The sequence below is a fragment of the Lepidochelys kempii genome, chromosome 4 (genome assembly GCF_965140285.1).
Source record: "Lepidochelys kempii isolate rLepKem1 chromosome 4, rLepKem1.hap1, whole genome shotgun sequence".
In the NCBI taxonomy this organism is placed as follows: domain Eukaryota; kingdom Metazoa; phylum Chordata; order Testudines; family Cheloniidae; genus Lepidochelys; species Lepidochelys kempii.
The window spans coordinates 142,643,152-142,658,829 of NC_136383.1; the positions used below are offsets into that span (position 1 = coordinate 142,643,152).

Below are 15,678 nucleotides of genomic sequence, written 5' to 3' on the forward strand. Positions count from 1 at the left end.
TGCCTTGTCTTGCTGCGCCACCAACCAGAATGTTAACGGCCTGGTCAGTGCTGGTGTTCTGATAAAAACAAACAAAAAAAAAACACAGACACCTGGCAACCCTAGATAGCATAGAACCTAAATCCTTCTTACTCCCTGTGTGACGAACAGCATTAGGGTGGGGAAGAGAGATCACTGTAACTCCCAGCTTGAGGGAGCAGCATTGAGGCTGTGCAATGTGCAATGGGCCCCTGCCTTTGGTGGTACCTGCTCCTTACTAACCCTTTTGCAAGGAAAAACTGCTTTGTCCCAGCATGCCTTTACCGGGGGTTCGGCAGCATGCCTGAAGTGACCACTGGACAGCTGGTTGTATGTCCCCCCTTCCCCCCAATGGGTGTCTTGAGCTCCTAGAATCATAGAACTGTAGGGTCAGAAGGAACCGCAGGGGTCATCTAGTCAGCCCCACTGCCAAGATGCAGGATTTGTTGTATATAAACCATCCAAGACAGATCGCTCTCCAGCCTCTTTTTGAAAACCTTCAGTGCAGGAACTTCCGCAACCTCCCTAGGCGTCTGTTCCATTGTCCTACTCTTCTTACCATTAGGAAGTTTTTCCTGAGATTTAATCTAAATCTGCTATGCTGTAGTTTGAACCCACTGCCTCTTATCATGCCCTCCATGGCGCAAGAGAACTTTACTCCATCTTTTTTATGGCAGCCTTTCAAGTTTATGAAAACTGCTATCGTGTCCTCCCTTAAGCTCCTCTTTTCCAAACTGAACATACCCAATTCCTTCACCTTTGTTCATATGGCTTGCATTCCATCCCTTTGATCATCTTTGTCGCTTGCCTCTGGAGCCTTTCCAGTTTCTCTTCATCCTTCCTATACGTTAGTGACCAAAACTGGACACCGTACTCCAGCTGAGGCCTGACCAGCGCTAAGTAGAGTGATACCATCACCTCCTCTCATAGACTCATAGAATATCAGGGTTGGAAGGGACCTCAGGAGGTCATCTAGTCCAACCCCCTGCTCAAAGCAGGACCAATCCTCAACTAAATCATCCCAGCCAGGGCTTTGTCAAGTCTGACCTTAAAAATATCTAAGAAAGAAGATTCCACCACCTCCCTAGTTAGAATCATAGAATATCAGGGTTGGAAGGGACCTCAGGAGGTCATCTAGTCCAACCCCCTGCTCAAAGCAGGACCAATCCCCAATTAAATCATCCCAGCCAGGGCTTTGTCAAGCCTGACCTTAAAAACTTCTAAGGAAGGAGATTCCACCACCTCCCTAGGCAATGCATTCCAGTGCTTCACCCCCCTCCTAGTGAAAAAGTTTTTCCTAATATCCAACCTAAACCTCCCCCACTGCAACTTGAGACCATTACTCCTTGTTCTGTCATCAGCTACCACTGAGAACAGTCTAGATTCATCCCGCTTTCAGGGAGTTGAAAGCAGCTATCAAATCCCCTCTCATTCTTCTTTTCCGCAGACTAAACAAACCCAATTCCCTCAGCCTCTCCTCATAAGTCATGTGTTCCTGTCCCCTAATCATTTTTGTTGCCCTCCGCTGGACTCTTTCCAATTTTTCCACATCCTTCTTGTAGTATGGGGCCCAAAACTGGACACAGTACTCCAGATGAGGCCTCACCAGTGTAGAATAGAGGGGAACGATCATGTCCCTCTGTCTGCTGGCTATGCCCCTACTTATACATCCCAAAAGGCCATTGGCCTTCTTGGCAGCAAGGGCACACTGCTGACTCATATCCAGCTTCTCATCCACTGTAACCACTAGGTCCTTTTCTGCAGAACTGCTGCCGAGCCACTCGGTCCCTAGACTGTAGCAGTGCATGGGATTCTTCCGTCCTAAGTGCAGGACTCTGCACTTGTCCTTGTTGAACCTCATCAGATTTCTTTTGGCCCAATCCTCTAATTTGTCTAGGACCCTCTGTATCCTATCCCTACCCTCCAGCATATCTACCTCTCCTCCCAGTTTAGTGTCATCTGCAAACTTGCTGAGGGTGCAATCCACACCATTCTCCAGATCATTTATGAAGATATTGAACATAACCGGCCCCAGGACCGACCCTTGGGGCACTCCACTTGATACTGGCTGCCAACTAGACATGGAGCCATTGATCACTACCCGTTGAGCCTGACAATCTAGCCAGCTCTCTATCCACCTTATCGTCCATTCATCCAGCCCATACTTCTTTAACTTGCTGGCAAGAATACTGTGGGAGACAGTGTCAAAAGCTTTGCTAAAGTCAAGGAACAACACGTCCACTGCTTTCCCCTCATCCACAGAGCCAGTTATCTCGTCGTAGAAGGCAATTAGATTAGTCAGCCATGACTTGCCCAACTCCTGAGGTCCCTTCCAACCCTGATATTCTATGATTCTATGAATCCATGCTGACTGTTCCTGATCACTTTCCTCTCCTGTGACTTGCATGCGATGCCTCTGTTAATGGAACCCAAAATTACATTTTCTTTTTTTTTTGCAACAACATCGCATTGCTGATCACATTGAGGTTGTGATCCACCACAGCTCCCAGATCCTTCTCAGCAGTGCTGCTGTCAAGCTCGTTTCCCCCCATTCTGTGTATGTGTATTTGGTTTTTCTTTCCTAAGAGTAGCACCTTGCATTTATCTTTGTTGAATTTCATCCTCCTGCTGCATCCTCCAACCTCTCTGTGGAGCTGGCATATTCACACCCCTTACCCTCACTACACGTGCTGTCACATGGTCTGCCCTGAGCAGGCAGAGTTTAGCACTCAAGCTGGTGCCTGGGCTACTGCCCTGTAGCACCCAAGAGGGGCCGAGAGCTGCAGAGAGCCAGAGGGGAGCTGGTTGCTGCCACAAAGTGTGGTGTGAACTGAAGGGGGAGGGTCACAGCAACACAGGATTTGAATGCGGGGGAGCAGCTGTTGGAGGACATGCCCTACCTCGCATTCGGAAGGAAGCAACACAATGCGATCCTTGCCATGGTTTTGGTTGGGGGGCACAGCCTCTTGCAGCCAGTGCCATACAGCACTGAGAGGAGGGCCAGGCCTGACCTTTGCTGTGTTAAGCTTTAGGCTCTTAAAAGGCCAAACCCTCGCCCCAGAAACACACTCATTTCCAGCTGAGCCTGAGCCAGGGTGGGATTGGCTGCTTGGTGCTTGCTGAGGGGCTGGACCGGCTGCTACTGTGATAGGACAGCTCAGGCTAATGGCAATTCCATCAGAGTCTGCTTGTGTCAGAGGCACTGGCCTTGCAGCATCTGCTCTTCCCCAGCCTGGCTTGTGCAGGGAGGGAGACAGATGGCCAGCAAGGTCCACTGCTGACTACTGGGATAGCACCTGGCTGCAGAAGTATAAAGGCTCTGCAGCACACCCTAGTGTTATCAGCTCTCCCTGCTTCGGGGCCCACTGTGCATGGCGTTGCACAGACCCTGCCGCCCTCACTTGATGCCATCTGACGAGGGAGTAAGGACGAGGGTAGAAAAGCTCTATAAGATGCAAATTATCCACAACAGGCAATGTAGGTGTCATTATGCTAAATAATTTTACTGTTGAACCATAAAAGCGTGGAGGCTCAGACTCGCTCTGGACTGTACACAGTGCTCTAACTGCTCCTGGGTGCTCAGAAGGCCATGCAAGGGACCCCAGTAATGCCCCAATTGGAAACCACCATGAAGTCCAATAAACACAAATCTCTGGCCAACTCCCTGCTAGGACAGGGAGTTACTCTCTCCCCAGCATCTGCTCTGGCAGGGACTGCTAACTAGCATCTGAGCTGAAATTCTGGTGGACTTAGCCCCTAGCTGTGTACTGGGGAGAAGGTCTCAGGGAAATCCCACACCATCCTGTTGATCCCAGAGCCAGAATTCTGTGCAGGGAGGTGACTACCGGTAGGCTGTGGTTCCGTCATTGTCCATTTGCAGCCCAGCCCTAGCGGACTCAGGGGGGCACAGAGGGAGGGGTCTTTCCCAGCTGGAGTGGCCTGGGAGCAGGGGTTATAGCCCAGGGCACCACCATTCTCTGCTGCTGACTCATGGGGACTGTGGTGTAAGACATGGGCCTGTGCTTCTGATCACGGTGGTGTGTTGGATAACCTGCAATTGGCTGTGTGCCACTCGGGGGGAGGTGTGGGGCTGCCCTGGGACTCAAGGGACCTCACAGAAAACTTGTAACCCGTTTCACCACCACTGTTCATTCAGGGAGCTCAAGGAGCCTGCTCGGGCAGGGCTACGGCTGCTTGGTATTGCAGCTTGTGCAGGGACTAGCCCACAAGCTGCCTCCAGGTAGCTCCTCTGCATGCTCCAGGTAGCTCCTTTACATGGAGCCCTGTGGTCACTGCTCTCTCCAAGATCTCTTCCCTGCATTAGAATGCAAATCCTGGTCCTTGGGCTTCGGGATTTTATGCCAGCATGTGCATGTTTGTTCTCAGAACCCACCCTATGAGGCCATGTGGTGTTGTGTGCTGCACTGACATGAATGGGAGGCGCTGTGTGGGGTAGCAATGGGTTTCATGGCCAGAGAGGGGCCCCTGCGGAGCAGGCTCCCTGGAGACTGTCTCAGCAACTAACAAAACCGTAGAACAACAAGAGAATGAGCGGTGGGAAGCGCCTTTCACAGCAAGGCCAAGCAGGCCCAGTGCGTGCCTGACCTTGTCCTGTGCTGGGCCCAGCAACAGGCTGAGCTGTGAGTGCATAGTGACAGGAATGTGTGTGGGGGGCCTGCTGGTGCGCGTGCGCCAGGGCAGGACGGCATGTGTGTGTGGGGGTGCCTCAACACTTGGGCTTGTAGTAGAGAAAGGCCCTTGTCATTACATGCCCCCCAGGAATTCATCGTCTTCATTGGAGAAGAGAGAGAGCTCATAGGCGTCCTTCCTTGCAGCAGATGATATGAATGCTTTGGATGGCTGGGGAGCCAGAAGAAGGGGAGCTACCGTGGCCTTGGCTTTGCTCTGGTGCTGTAATGAAGGAACACACAGTGAGTACTGTCCCCAGAGGCCTAGGGGGAGCTGCCACACCCCCTGGTCAAAAGCTATTGTGAGCTTGTGCTTACTGCACCTGTGAGAGCTGACTGAAGGTCCTGCGTATCACCCCAGAGCAGCAGGCAGGCCTGTGCACAACGAGGACACATCCTCTACCTGTTTCCACCTCCCTCCCAACATCATGCCTGCTCAGTGCCTTCAGCACCTCAGCTGCTTGGTCAGTGCTCAGGCAGTGTGGGGTTTCTCCAAGCCAACCAGCGGGCAAGATCTGTACCTGTCTCGAGTGATGCTGCTCTCCTGGGCGATGCGCCCTGGGCTGGGCCTGCTGCCGGTACTGGGGTCTGGAGAACCCGCTCACCAGGTATTTGTAGAGGTTGCTTTTCACATGGAGCGGGTTGTATCTAGGTTCCACTTCCAGACTGTTCAAGGCACTCTGTTCAGAGAGAAGTGACACACAGGTCCCAGCTGGTACCACATGAGTGCCCAGCATCCAGCATCCTGCTCTGAAGTGGCAGAAAATGGATGTGAAGATTTGTACCTCCTTTCTGTACCTCCTTCCCTACTTAAATGACGTGCACTTCTTCCAGTCATTCAGGGCAAAGAGGGAACCAATGGGTCCACCACAGTAGCTGATGGAAATTGTGCAGGGCCTGATCCTTATCTGGGCCTTCCCTTGCCCTACATGGAGAACGGCTTGTACTTAGAATGAGCCAGATGTCACTTCCCCTGGGAGTGTCTCTCTCTCTCTCTGCCTTTGGGCCTGGTAACCATATCTGCTGTTCCTGAGCAAGCATGACACACAGGAGTTCAGACACCGGCCTCTCTGTCTGTCAACTCTCACACACTACACAGGTGTTCAAACACTGCCCTCTACGTCTCCCTCACACACACGGATTTTCAGACACTGGCCTCTCCGGCTCCCCTCACACAAAGGTGTTCAGACACTAGGGTTGCCACTTGCCGACTTTCTATTTGCACAAAACTGAATACCCTTGACCCACCCCTTCTCTGAGGCCCCGCCCCCTGCTCACTCTATTCCCCCTCTCCCTCTTGCTTGTTCTCCCCACCTTCACTCACTTGCTCATTTTCATCGGGCGGGCTGAGGAGGCTGGGGTGTGGGAGGGGGTGAGGGCTCCAGCTGGAGGTGCGGGCTTTGGGGTGGGGCCAGGGATGAGGGGTTTGGGTGGAGGAGGGCGCTCTGGGGTGGGGCATGGGGTTGGGGTGCGGGGTGGTTTCAGGGCTCCAGCTGAGGGCACAGGCTGTGATGTGGGGCTGGGGATGAGGGATTAGGGATGCAGGAGGGGGCTGTGGGCTGGGGCTGAGGGGTTCAGAGCACGGGAGGGGGCTCAGGGCTGGGGCAGGGGGTTAGGGCTCTATCTGGGGGTGCAGATTCTGGGGTGGGGCTTGGGATGAGAGGTATGGGGTGTAGGAGGGTGCTCTGGGGTGGGACCAAGGGATTCAGAGGGCAGGAGGGTGATCAGAGGTGGGGCAGGGGGTTGGGACACGGGGGGGTGGTGAGGACTCCAGATGGGGGTGTGGGCTCTAGGATGAGCGGTTTGGGGAGCAGGAGGGTGCTCTGAGTTGGGATTGAGGGGTATGGTGGGCGGTAGTGGGATCAAGGCAGGGGGTTGGGATGTGGGGCAGGGGGTGGGCTCCAGGCGGCGCTTACCTCAAGCAGCTCCTGGAAGCAGTGGCATGTCCCCCCTCTGGCTCCTACATGGAGGCACGGACAGGTGACTCTGTGCGCTGCCCTGTCCACAGGCGCCGCCCCTGCAGCTCCCATTGGCCACGGGGGAACATGCTGGAGGCTTGCCAGGAGCCACGCTGAGGCTAGCAGGCAGCCACCAACCAGACAGTCAACTGCTTTTTGACGGGGTGTTTTGGTTGAAAACCGGACTCCTGGTCACTCTATCAGACACAAGCCTTTCTAGATCCCTCACACACAGTATTCAGACACTGGCCTCTCCGTCTCCCCTCTCACACAGGTGTTGAGACACAGGCCTCTCGGTCTGTCAGCCCTTTGTCTCCCCTCACATATGGGTGTTCAGACAAAGACCTCTCTGTCTGTCTCCCCTGACACAATCGTGTTCAGACACAGGCCTCTCCGTCTGTCTCCTCTCATATATAGGTCTTCACAGTTTTCAGACAGGGCTTCTCCACTGGTCTGGAAAAGTTCTGCTGCTCAGGCCGGCTGCCTTTCTAAATCCTGCTGAGGGCCCTGAATGCTCTTAGCTGCAACTAACCAAAATGTTAGATACCCATTTCCTTCTTTGCTCACCTGCCAGGCCCCAAGAGCATGGCCCTGGGTTTCCCGGCTATTTTCCATGCACCTGAAGCAGAGCAGGTTTTTTTCCATGCACCTGAAGCAGGTTTTCCATGCACCTGAAGCAGAGCAGGAATACAAGCAAAGCTCTGCTTCCGGACATGTACTGGGGAAATGTAGGAGCCTGAACCCATGAGGGGAGGAAGAATATGGGGGGAATGACTTATTTGTGCTAATCCCATTCATGTCAATAGGCCTGCACCTGCAATGCAAGTGAGAGGGTGTGAAGACCTTGCACTCCAAGCCAATGGAGGGATAGGCACCCCCCCTCCCCCGGCAGCATGCCTTGCACATAGGTGACATGTCTGTGTCTGGATGTACCATTCCCTGCTAGTGAGCTGGTATCCTATACGTGCAGAACCTGCGCTGCCTCTTGTTATCTAAACTTGTGTGTAGCCATTCGTCACTTGCCTCTATGGTGCTGAGCGCTGTCTCTGGAAGGTCAGCAGGGAGAGCTGGGATATTGCATGGCAGCAGGAGTTCTCTGACTGCAATGGCTTTGACGAGCAGCGTGAAGGAGTCAGAGGGGATGATAACATAGTAGGAATTCACTGTGATGCTCCAGCTTGGAACCACACTCTGTGGCTCACGTTTGGCCAAAAGCATCCAGTCCCTTTTCTAAAATCAAAAGCCAGAAGCAATGCTATCAGTGAAACCAGGGCAGGGTTGGCAGCTTCCCTCAGCACCAGCTCATTGCAGGGGCTGAGGGGCTGTGTAGCAGAGTGGGATAGATCTGTGTCAGATTATGAACTCCATTTTGTGTTAGGTGCTGAACTCAAGTCTAAAGTTGCATTGCTTTTGAGACAGCACCCTTTCTGGAAAGGGGCTTGCCATTGCCTTGAAGGACTATCACAGAGAAGCCAACAAGGCTGCAATCTGGAGCCATTGATGACTGTATTGCTCAGCTACAGCCCCACCCCTAAGAACCAATGGTACATTGGTACAGCTGGGTCAAGTACTGGGAGAGGCTGGAGCATCCCCATGGTGCACATGGCAATGGAACAGGCTATGTAAGAGGGGGTTCTGCTCTGGGCAGGGGGGCTGGCCATCACCACAGGTAAGAAGGGGTGGAAGGAGAGAGAAGGCAGGAGGGACTCTGTCCAGTGTGACACTCTGATGAACTCCAGACTCAGGGCTGAGCTGAGAGCAGGAGAAGGAGTGTCTCAGGACTTTTATTTTGTTTCCAAAGAGCTGTAACTCTTGAGGACTTTCAGATTAAAGTTTCTGTGGTCAAGAAATTCATTTTCTAAGACTGTGTTCCTCGCTTTCCTGCTGCGCTGTTTCTGCAGGAGTTAAAATAGAAGACCAGTATCATTACAGCCTAAGTGATGCTCCAGGAAAGTGTGTGTAAGCAAGTGGGAGGGCTTGGCTGGTTCCCAACACTGTTTTAATGGTCTAGGGCAAGTGGGCAGTGGTGCCCTATATCTCAAAGGAGGGTCTTGGAGAAGAGGTCTGAGCCCAGGAGTGTGCCATACAGTCCCAGAGCTAGAAACAGAGTTTAGACTCTGCCATGACCCAACTGGCTTAGAAGCATGTAGGACCAAGTGATTACATCCACCCACAACCTAGTCACCATACAGAGTGGTACCGGGCCAGGTTGTAACAAGCTCCATCACCCAGACTGACTGTTGAAAATAGCCCTGCTTCTGAATTGTATAGCAACTGGATCAGAGAGACTCTGCTCCCCAGGCTGGGATCTGGAACTCTGCTTTTTACTGCTTCATTCATAGATTCCAAGGCCAGAGGAGACAACTTTCATCATCTAGTCTGACCTCCTGCATAGCACAGACCAAAGGACTTCCCTGAATTAATTCCTGTGTGAACTAGGCAGATCTTTTAGAAAAACATCCAAGCTGGTTTGAAAGTTTCTAGTGATGGAGACTCTACTGCAGCCATTGGTAAGCTGGGAATGGGTGACAGGAAAGGAATCCCTTGATGATTACCTGTTCCGTTCATTCCCTTTGAAACACCTGGCATTAGCCACAGTTGGGAGACAGGATACTGGGCTAAATGGACCTTTGGTCTGACCCAGTATGGCTGTTCTTATGTTCCAGTGGTTAATTGAGAACATAGGAGTGACAGGGACCCCCTGGGGCATTGAAACCAGGAACCCACATCATACAATCTGTTTTATAAACTAATCAAGATCCATCTTAAAACCAATTTGGTTTCTTGTCCCCACTACTCCTACTGGAATACGGTTCGAGAACCTCCCTCCTCTGATGGTTAGAAATCTTCTAATTTCCATCCTAAATTTACTCATGGCCGGTCTATCCCCATTTGTTCTTTGCTAACACTGTCCTTTAGCTTCAATAGCTCTTTTCCCTCTCTGCAGTTAACCCCGTCATGGATTTATAGAGAGCAGTCATATCCCTTCTCAGCCTTCATTTTGCTAGACTGTACAAGGCAAGCTGTTTTAGTCTTCTCTCACAAAATAGCCTCCATTCCCCTGCACATCCTACTAGCTCTTCCCTGCACATGCTGCAATTTGATTTTATCTTTTTGAATATGCATGACCAGAACTGTACACAGTATTCTGGATGAGGTTTTACCAGTGCTTTGTACAATGGGATTAATGTTTCCCTATCTCTACTGAAAATACCTCACCTCATACATCCTAGGAGTTCACTTTGCCTTTTTTCATGGCTGCATCACATTGGTGGCTTATAGTCATCTTATGATCGCATAATGCACCCAAGTCTTTCTCCTCCTGTTATTTCCCCATCTTATAGCAGAAATTCCTACTAGTCCCTAAGTACATCATCACTTCACAGTTTGTATTATTACATTTAATCCCATTTCTATTACTCCAGTTCTCAAGGTCATCCATTTCTTCCTAAACGATATTCCAGTCCTCCTCTGCATTGACAATGCCTCCCAACTTTGTCAAAGTTCACTAGGCATAGTGGATGTGGGGAAGCAGTAGATGCAACAGATCTTCATTTCAGTAAGGCTTTTGACACAGTCGCACATGACAGTCTCATAAGCAAATTAGGGGAAATGTGGTTTAGATAAATTACTATGAGATGCATGCACAACTTATTGAAAGACCATACCCAAAGAGCAGTTATCAGTGGTTTGCTGTCAAACAGGAAGGCTGTATCTAGTGGGTTCCCACAGGGGTCAATCCTGGGTCCAGTACTATTCAATATGGGATGCATAAACAGGGGAATCTTCTGTATATGGCACTGATGCAACCACTCATGGAATACTGTTTCCAGTTCTGGTGTCCACAATTGAAGAAGGATGTTGAAAAATGAGAGAAGGTTCAGAGAAGAGCCACAAGAATGATTATAGGATTAGGAAACATGCCTTGTAGTGATAGACAGGAGATCAATCAAGGGGATCAATCTATTTAGCTTAACAAATAGATTGTTAAGATTGTTAACAAAGAGACGGTTAAGGGGTGACTTGATCAAAGTCTACAAGTATCTACATGGGGAACAAATATTTAATAATGGACTCTTAAACCTAGAAGACAAAGGTATGACACTATCCAATGGCTGAAAGTTAAAGCTAGACAAATTCAGACTGGAAATAAGGTGTACATTTTTAATGGTGAGAGTGATTAACCACTGGAACAATTTACCAAGGATTTTGGTGGATTCTCCATCTTTCCGATCAAGATTGGATGTTTTTCTAAAAGATTTGCTCTAGGAATTATTGTGAGGAAGGTCTATGGCCTGAGTTATACAGGAGATCAGCCAAGATGATCACAATGCTACCTTCTGGCCTTAAAATCTATGAATCTAGGAAAGCTGATATTAACAAACATAAAAATATCACTTTTCACAGCAGACTTACCCAGCCCAGGAAAGTCTGGGGACAAATTAAGCCCTCGATTGGGGGTCGGGGGAGGTAGCGGGGGCCAGGGGCGATGGGAGGGGTTAGTGGAGGGCTAGGGGAGGCAGTGAGGGGCTGGAACTTGAAGTCCTGTGGACAGAGCCTTCTGCCCTGCCATCACAGAAGCCCAAAACCTGATCCCCACCACCCATGGGAAGGTGGGGAACTCACCTGCTGCCTGCTCCTCCAGTGTTGTGCCCCATGTGTCTCTCAGGGGGCAGGGCCCAACCCTTGCTGGCGGCCCCAGCAACCAACACCAAGCTGGTGTATCCAGGAGCAACAGGGATGGGGAGGTGCTGCTACTTTGTCCCTCCACCCCCAAATCACAGCCCAGGAGGCTGTGGCTGCAAGAAAAGTCCCTGGTGGCCACAAGCGGCCATGGTGGTCGCATTTGAGAAATGCTGGTCTAGATTTACTTGGTCCTATCTCTGCACAGTGGGCTGGATTTGATGACTTCTGTAGGTCCCTTCCAGTCCTACATTTCTATGGTTCATTAGTACACTCCTGCTTTTTGTGCCGCTCTCATTAATGAAAATATTACATCAGCTTTGGTCCCAGGTCCAGTCCTTGAGGAACTCCACTAGTAATGTCTCTCCAGCCTGTAGTCATTTCCCTTTCCGACAGCTTCTTGCCCACCTTACAATTCCTGTACTCATTACTGTCTTCTCTACCTTAACTAATAATTTCTCATGTGGCACTGTATCAAATGATTTTCTGAAGTTCAGATAGATTAGATCTACTGCATTTCTCTTGTTAAGAAATCAGTTATCTTAACAAAGAAAGATATCAGGTTAGTCTGGCATGATCTATTTTTGGTAAACTCATGTTGCATTTCATCCTATTTTCCATTTACCTCCATGTCTTTAAATTTTTTTTCCTTCAAAATTTGTTCTAAAACCTTGCATACTATTGAGGTCATAATAATAGGTGCCTGGATCACTTCCCCCCCCTTTCTTAAATTACACCCAGGATTAGAAAATGTTAAAAATGTATGTCTTATTTCCAGTCTGGATTTGTCATCTTCAGCTTCCAGCCATTGGTACTTGTGATACCTGTGTCTGTTAAGCTGAAGAGCCCTCTGTCTCCGTCCATCTGCTGTAGAATAGCTCCAGTGCATCTTCTGGAAGAACTCTCAGTCACAGCTGTGGACTAAACACAGAAGCTGCAGGTCCTTGGGACAGCTCTCTGAGAGCAGGCTGGATCTTTTCACCCAGACTGATGCCTGCCTTTGCCCCAACCACAGATCCCATGCAGACCGCAGCTTGCATGCACTCACCAGCAAGCTGTGACACAGAGCATGGAAGTTGTGCTGGTTCATCTCCAGTTCATCCCAATCCAACTGCCAACAACTCGTAGGTTTAATGATGAAGGGAAGCCCAAACAGCACCGATTCACAAACCCCTTCAGCCTTCAGAGCCCTGCAAAAACAAAGAGCAACCTGGTGAAGGCTGTCTGTGCTCTACCCATAGCAAAAGAAACTGACTGTTAAACACTTACTCCCGGGATGTAGTGGTGGTGCAGGGTCTGGGATCTAACCCATACCTAGAGCCAGTGCCCTAAAGACACACTGTGGTGTGTGTGTGAAGGGGAAAGGATCCCATCCACGCCCGGTGCCAATGGCCTAAACACTCACTGGAGGTGGGGGGATCCAACCCACACCTAGTGCCAGTGCCCTAAAACAGTCACGCCCCAGGGGAGGAGATTCAGCCCACACCTGGTGCCAGTGACCTAAACACTCACCTTCCTGGAGGGGACCCATCCCATACCCAGTGCCCTAAACACACACTACTGTGGGGTGGGTGGGGGAATCCAACCTTCAGCCCTTGGTGCCATACCACCATCTGCCATGATCCTGCTGGGTCTGCTCACTACTTTGCTGGGAGAGCTCAGAGTAAAGCTGAACTGCTGCAAGAAGGCAGGGTTTGCTATTCTGTCTGGTCAGCACAGAAACGAGTACTCCACACTGTGTGACTGACAGTGCCCTCTTTTGTATGAGCTGTAAATACTAACCACTCACGTGTCCCAGTCACATCCCAGTGCAGGCAATGCCATTCTTTTCTAAACGGTTTCAGTTCGATCATGATTCTCCTTCACTTCCCATCTTAAACTCTGATGTTGTGCGCTATTAAACAGCTGCTGTACCTCACCCTAGAGATTGCTGCTTTTTAGTGGTGTGTGAAATGTTCCCTCTGTAGCTTCATTGGCAGTTGGAAAGGGTTGTTATGTGTAAGTGCTTTGAAAATGTACAGTTGTATACATGTTCTAAGTATTTTTAAACTAATCTTTGGTATAATCACAAATTTATACAAAGGTGACTGGGAGGGACTGTAAAATCATTGCATACATAGCTGTTCGTTAATTAAATAAAATCCCTTTTATGCACAAGTCACAGGCTCTCTAGTTCTTTTCTGTCTCTATTATTATCATTATTAATTAGTATTACTGGAACAACTGCCTGATGAGAAGGAGAAGCGTAAGGTTGACTTAGAGGCATGAGAAAAATAGCACCACCTTATTCACATATGTCAAGGTTCCTCCCCCACTCTGAACTCTAGGGTACAGATGTGGGGACCTGCATGAAAAACCTCCTAAGCTTATCTTTACCAGCTTAGGTCAAAACTTCCCCAAGGTACAAAATATTCCACCCGTTGTCCTTGGACTGGCCGCTACCACCACCAAACTAATACTGGTTACTGGGGAAGAGCTGTTTGGACGCGTCCTTCCCCCCAAAATACTTCCCAAAACCTTGCACCCCACTTCCTGGACAAGGTTTGGTAAAAAGCCTCACCAATTTGCCTAGGTGACTACAGACCCAGACCCTTGGATCTTAAGAACAATGAACAATCCTCCCAACACTTGCACCCCTCCTTTCCTGGGAAATGTTGGATAAAAAGCCTCACCAATTTGCATAGGTGACCACAGACCCAAACCCTTGGATCTGAGAACAATGAAAAAGCATTCAGTTTCTTACAAGAAGACTTTTAATAAAAATAGAAGTAAATAGAAATGAAGAAATCCCCCCTGTAAAATCAGGATGGTAGATATCTTACAGGGTAATTAGCTTCAAAAACATAGAGAACCCCTCTAGGCAAAACCTTAAGTTACAAGAAAGATACACAGACAGAAATAGTTATTCTATTCAGCACAATTCTTTTCTCAGCCATTTAAAGAAATCATAATCTAACACGTACCTAGCTAGATTACTTACTAAAAGTTCTAAGACTCCATTCCTGGTCTATCCCCGACAAAGACCAGCATATAGACAGACACACAGACCCTTTGTTTCTCCCTCTCCTCCCAGCTTTTGAAAGTATCTTGTCTCCTCATTGGTCATTTTGGTCAGGTGCCAGCGAGGTTACCTTTAGCTTCTTAACCCTTTACAGGTGAGAGGAGCTTTCCCCTGGCCAGGAAGGATTTCAAAGGGGTTTACCCTTCCCTTTATATTTATGACAACACATTTGTAGCTTTCCCATCACCATGTCACACAGGCACTGGACTGTACAGGACGAAACTGTATGTGGGACCAGCTACTAACTCATTCACAACAGGGGCTGGGGGGCCATGAGTCCGACCTGGCAAGCCTGACAAAGTATTTGTACTACATTTATAACTGGGAGCTTTTTTGCTATTGTACCTGGTGGTGGAATAACTGCCTCAAGTATCTGCAGATATGTTGTCCTACTATACTAATGGCTAATTTTGTCTTTGCAGAATGATGTCACAGCATCGTCATTTGCTAAGCTATACTCACTAGGGGGAGCTCTGGCCCTCAATAAGCATTTGGCTTCAGTCTGTAACCTAAGAGTGCATGACAAGATTGCTCATAACGTGACTCCGTCTTTTCAATGCAGGTAAATGAACAGCCTGTGTTGAACTCTGGGGAGGGAGGGAGAAGACAGAGATGGGACATTTGGCCACACGGCTTTGTACAAATAGCCCATCCTTCTGTTGTTTCTTGCATCTCTTTCCTTCTGTGGGTTTTTGTCTCCCTGCTTTTCTCCTGAGATTCAGTTTTCCCATGCCATGTGTGACAGGACAAGCTGTTGCTGGGGAGTGAGGAAAAGGCCTCTGAAGAACAATTCAGAGCTCAAGAGTAATCTAGACTCCTACTCCCTATTTATGATGTAGAACCCCATGATTGGGGCTCAGAGCTCCCCCTTCCTCAGTACCAGAAAACCAGATTTCAGGGAAAGGGAGCAGATCTCGGGAAGTATTACCTCTTACCTGAAGGCTAGATTCAGGGCATGGGGCACACACAGTAGGAGTGAGCCATGTGACGCTCCTGTCAGAATGGGGGAAGGGAGGGCTTGGCTGTCTCCCTTCATGGCAAAGCCTGCTAGGAAAGGGGAGGAGTCTGGGGACTTTAAAATACAAACCCCTTACTTGGGCAAGGATAGGGAAGACAGCAGGGAGAAGGAGGTGAGGGGGCATGCCTGAGTGTGGCACTTGGAGGCAGGATCTGTGGGACGTGCAGTTAGGGGCTTGGACAGCCTCATCTCTCTGGGCTTTAACTACTGCTGGACTGTGGCTGTACTTGGGATCTCTCTTGTTCTGGAAGC

The 15,678-nt window shown here is 49.6% G+C and overlaps 1 protein-coding gene across 1 annotated transcript in view; it reads right to left on the minus strand.

The window, feature by feature from the left end:
* Positions 1-3,500: 3,500 nt before the first annotated feature.
* The window catches only part of M1AP (meiosis 1 associated protein), a 59,300-nt gene continuing 47,122 nt past the window's right edge, over positions 3,501-15,678 (minus strand). Inside the window, exons 7-10 of the mRNA XM_073343216.1 lie at positions 12,396-12,537; positions 7,688-7,894; positions 5,228-5,386; positions 3,501-4,929 (exon numbers count right to left, since the gene is read on the minus strand). Coding sequence (XP_073199317.1) covers positions 4,783-4,929; positions 5,228-5,386; positions 7,688-7,894; positions 12,396-12,537 — 655 coding nt within the window. The 3' untranslated portion in view covers positions 3,501-4,782. The remainder of the gene's footprint in view (positions 4,930-5,227; positions 5,387-7,687; positions 7,895-12,395; positions 12,538-15,678) is intronic.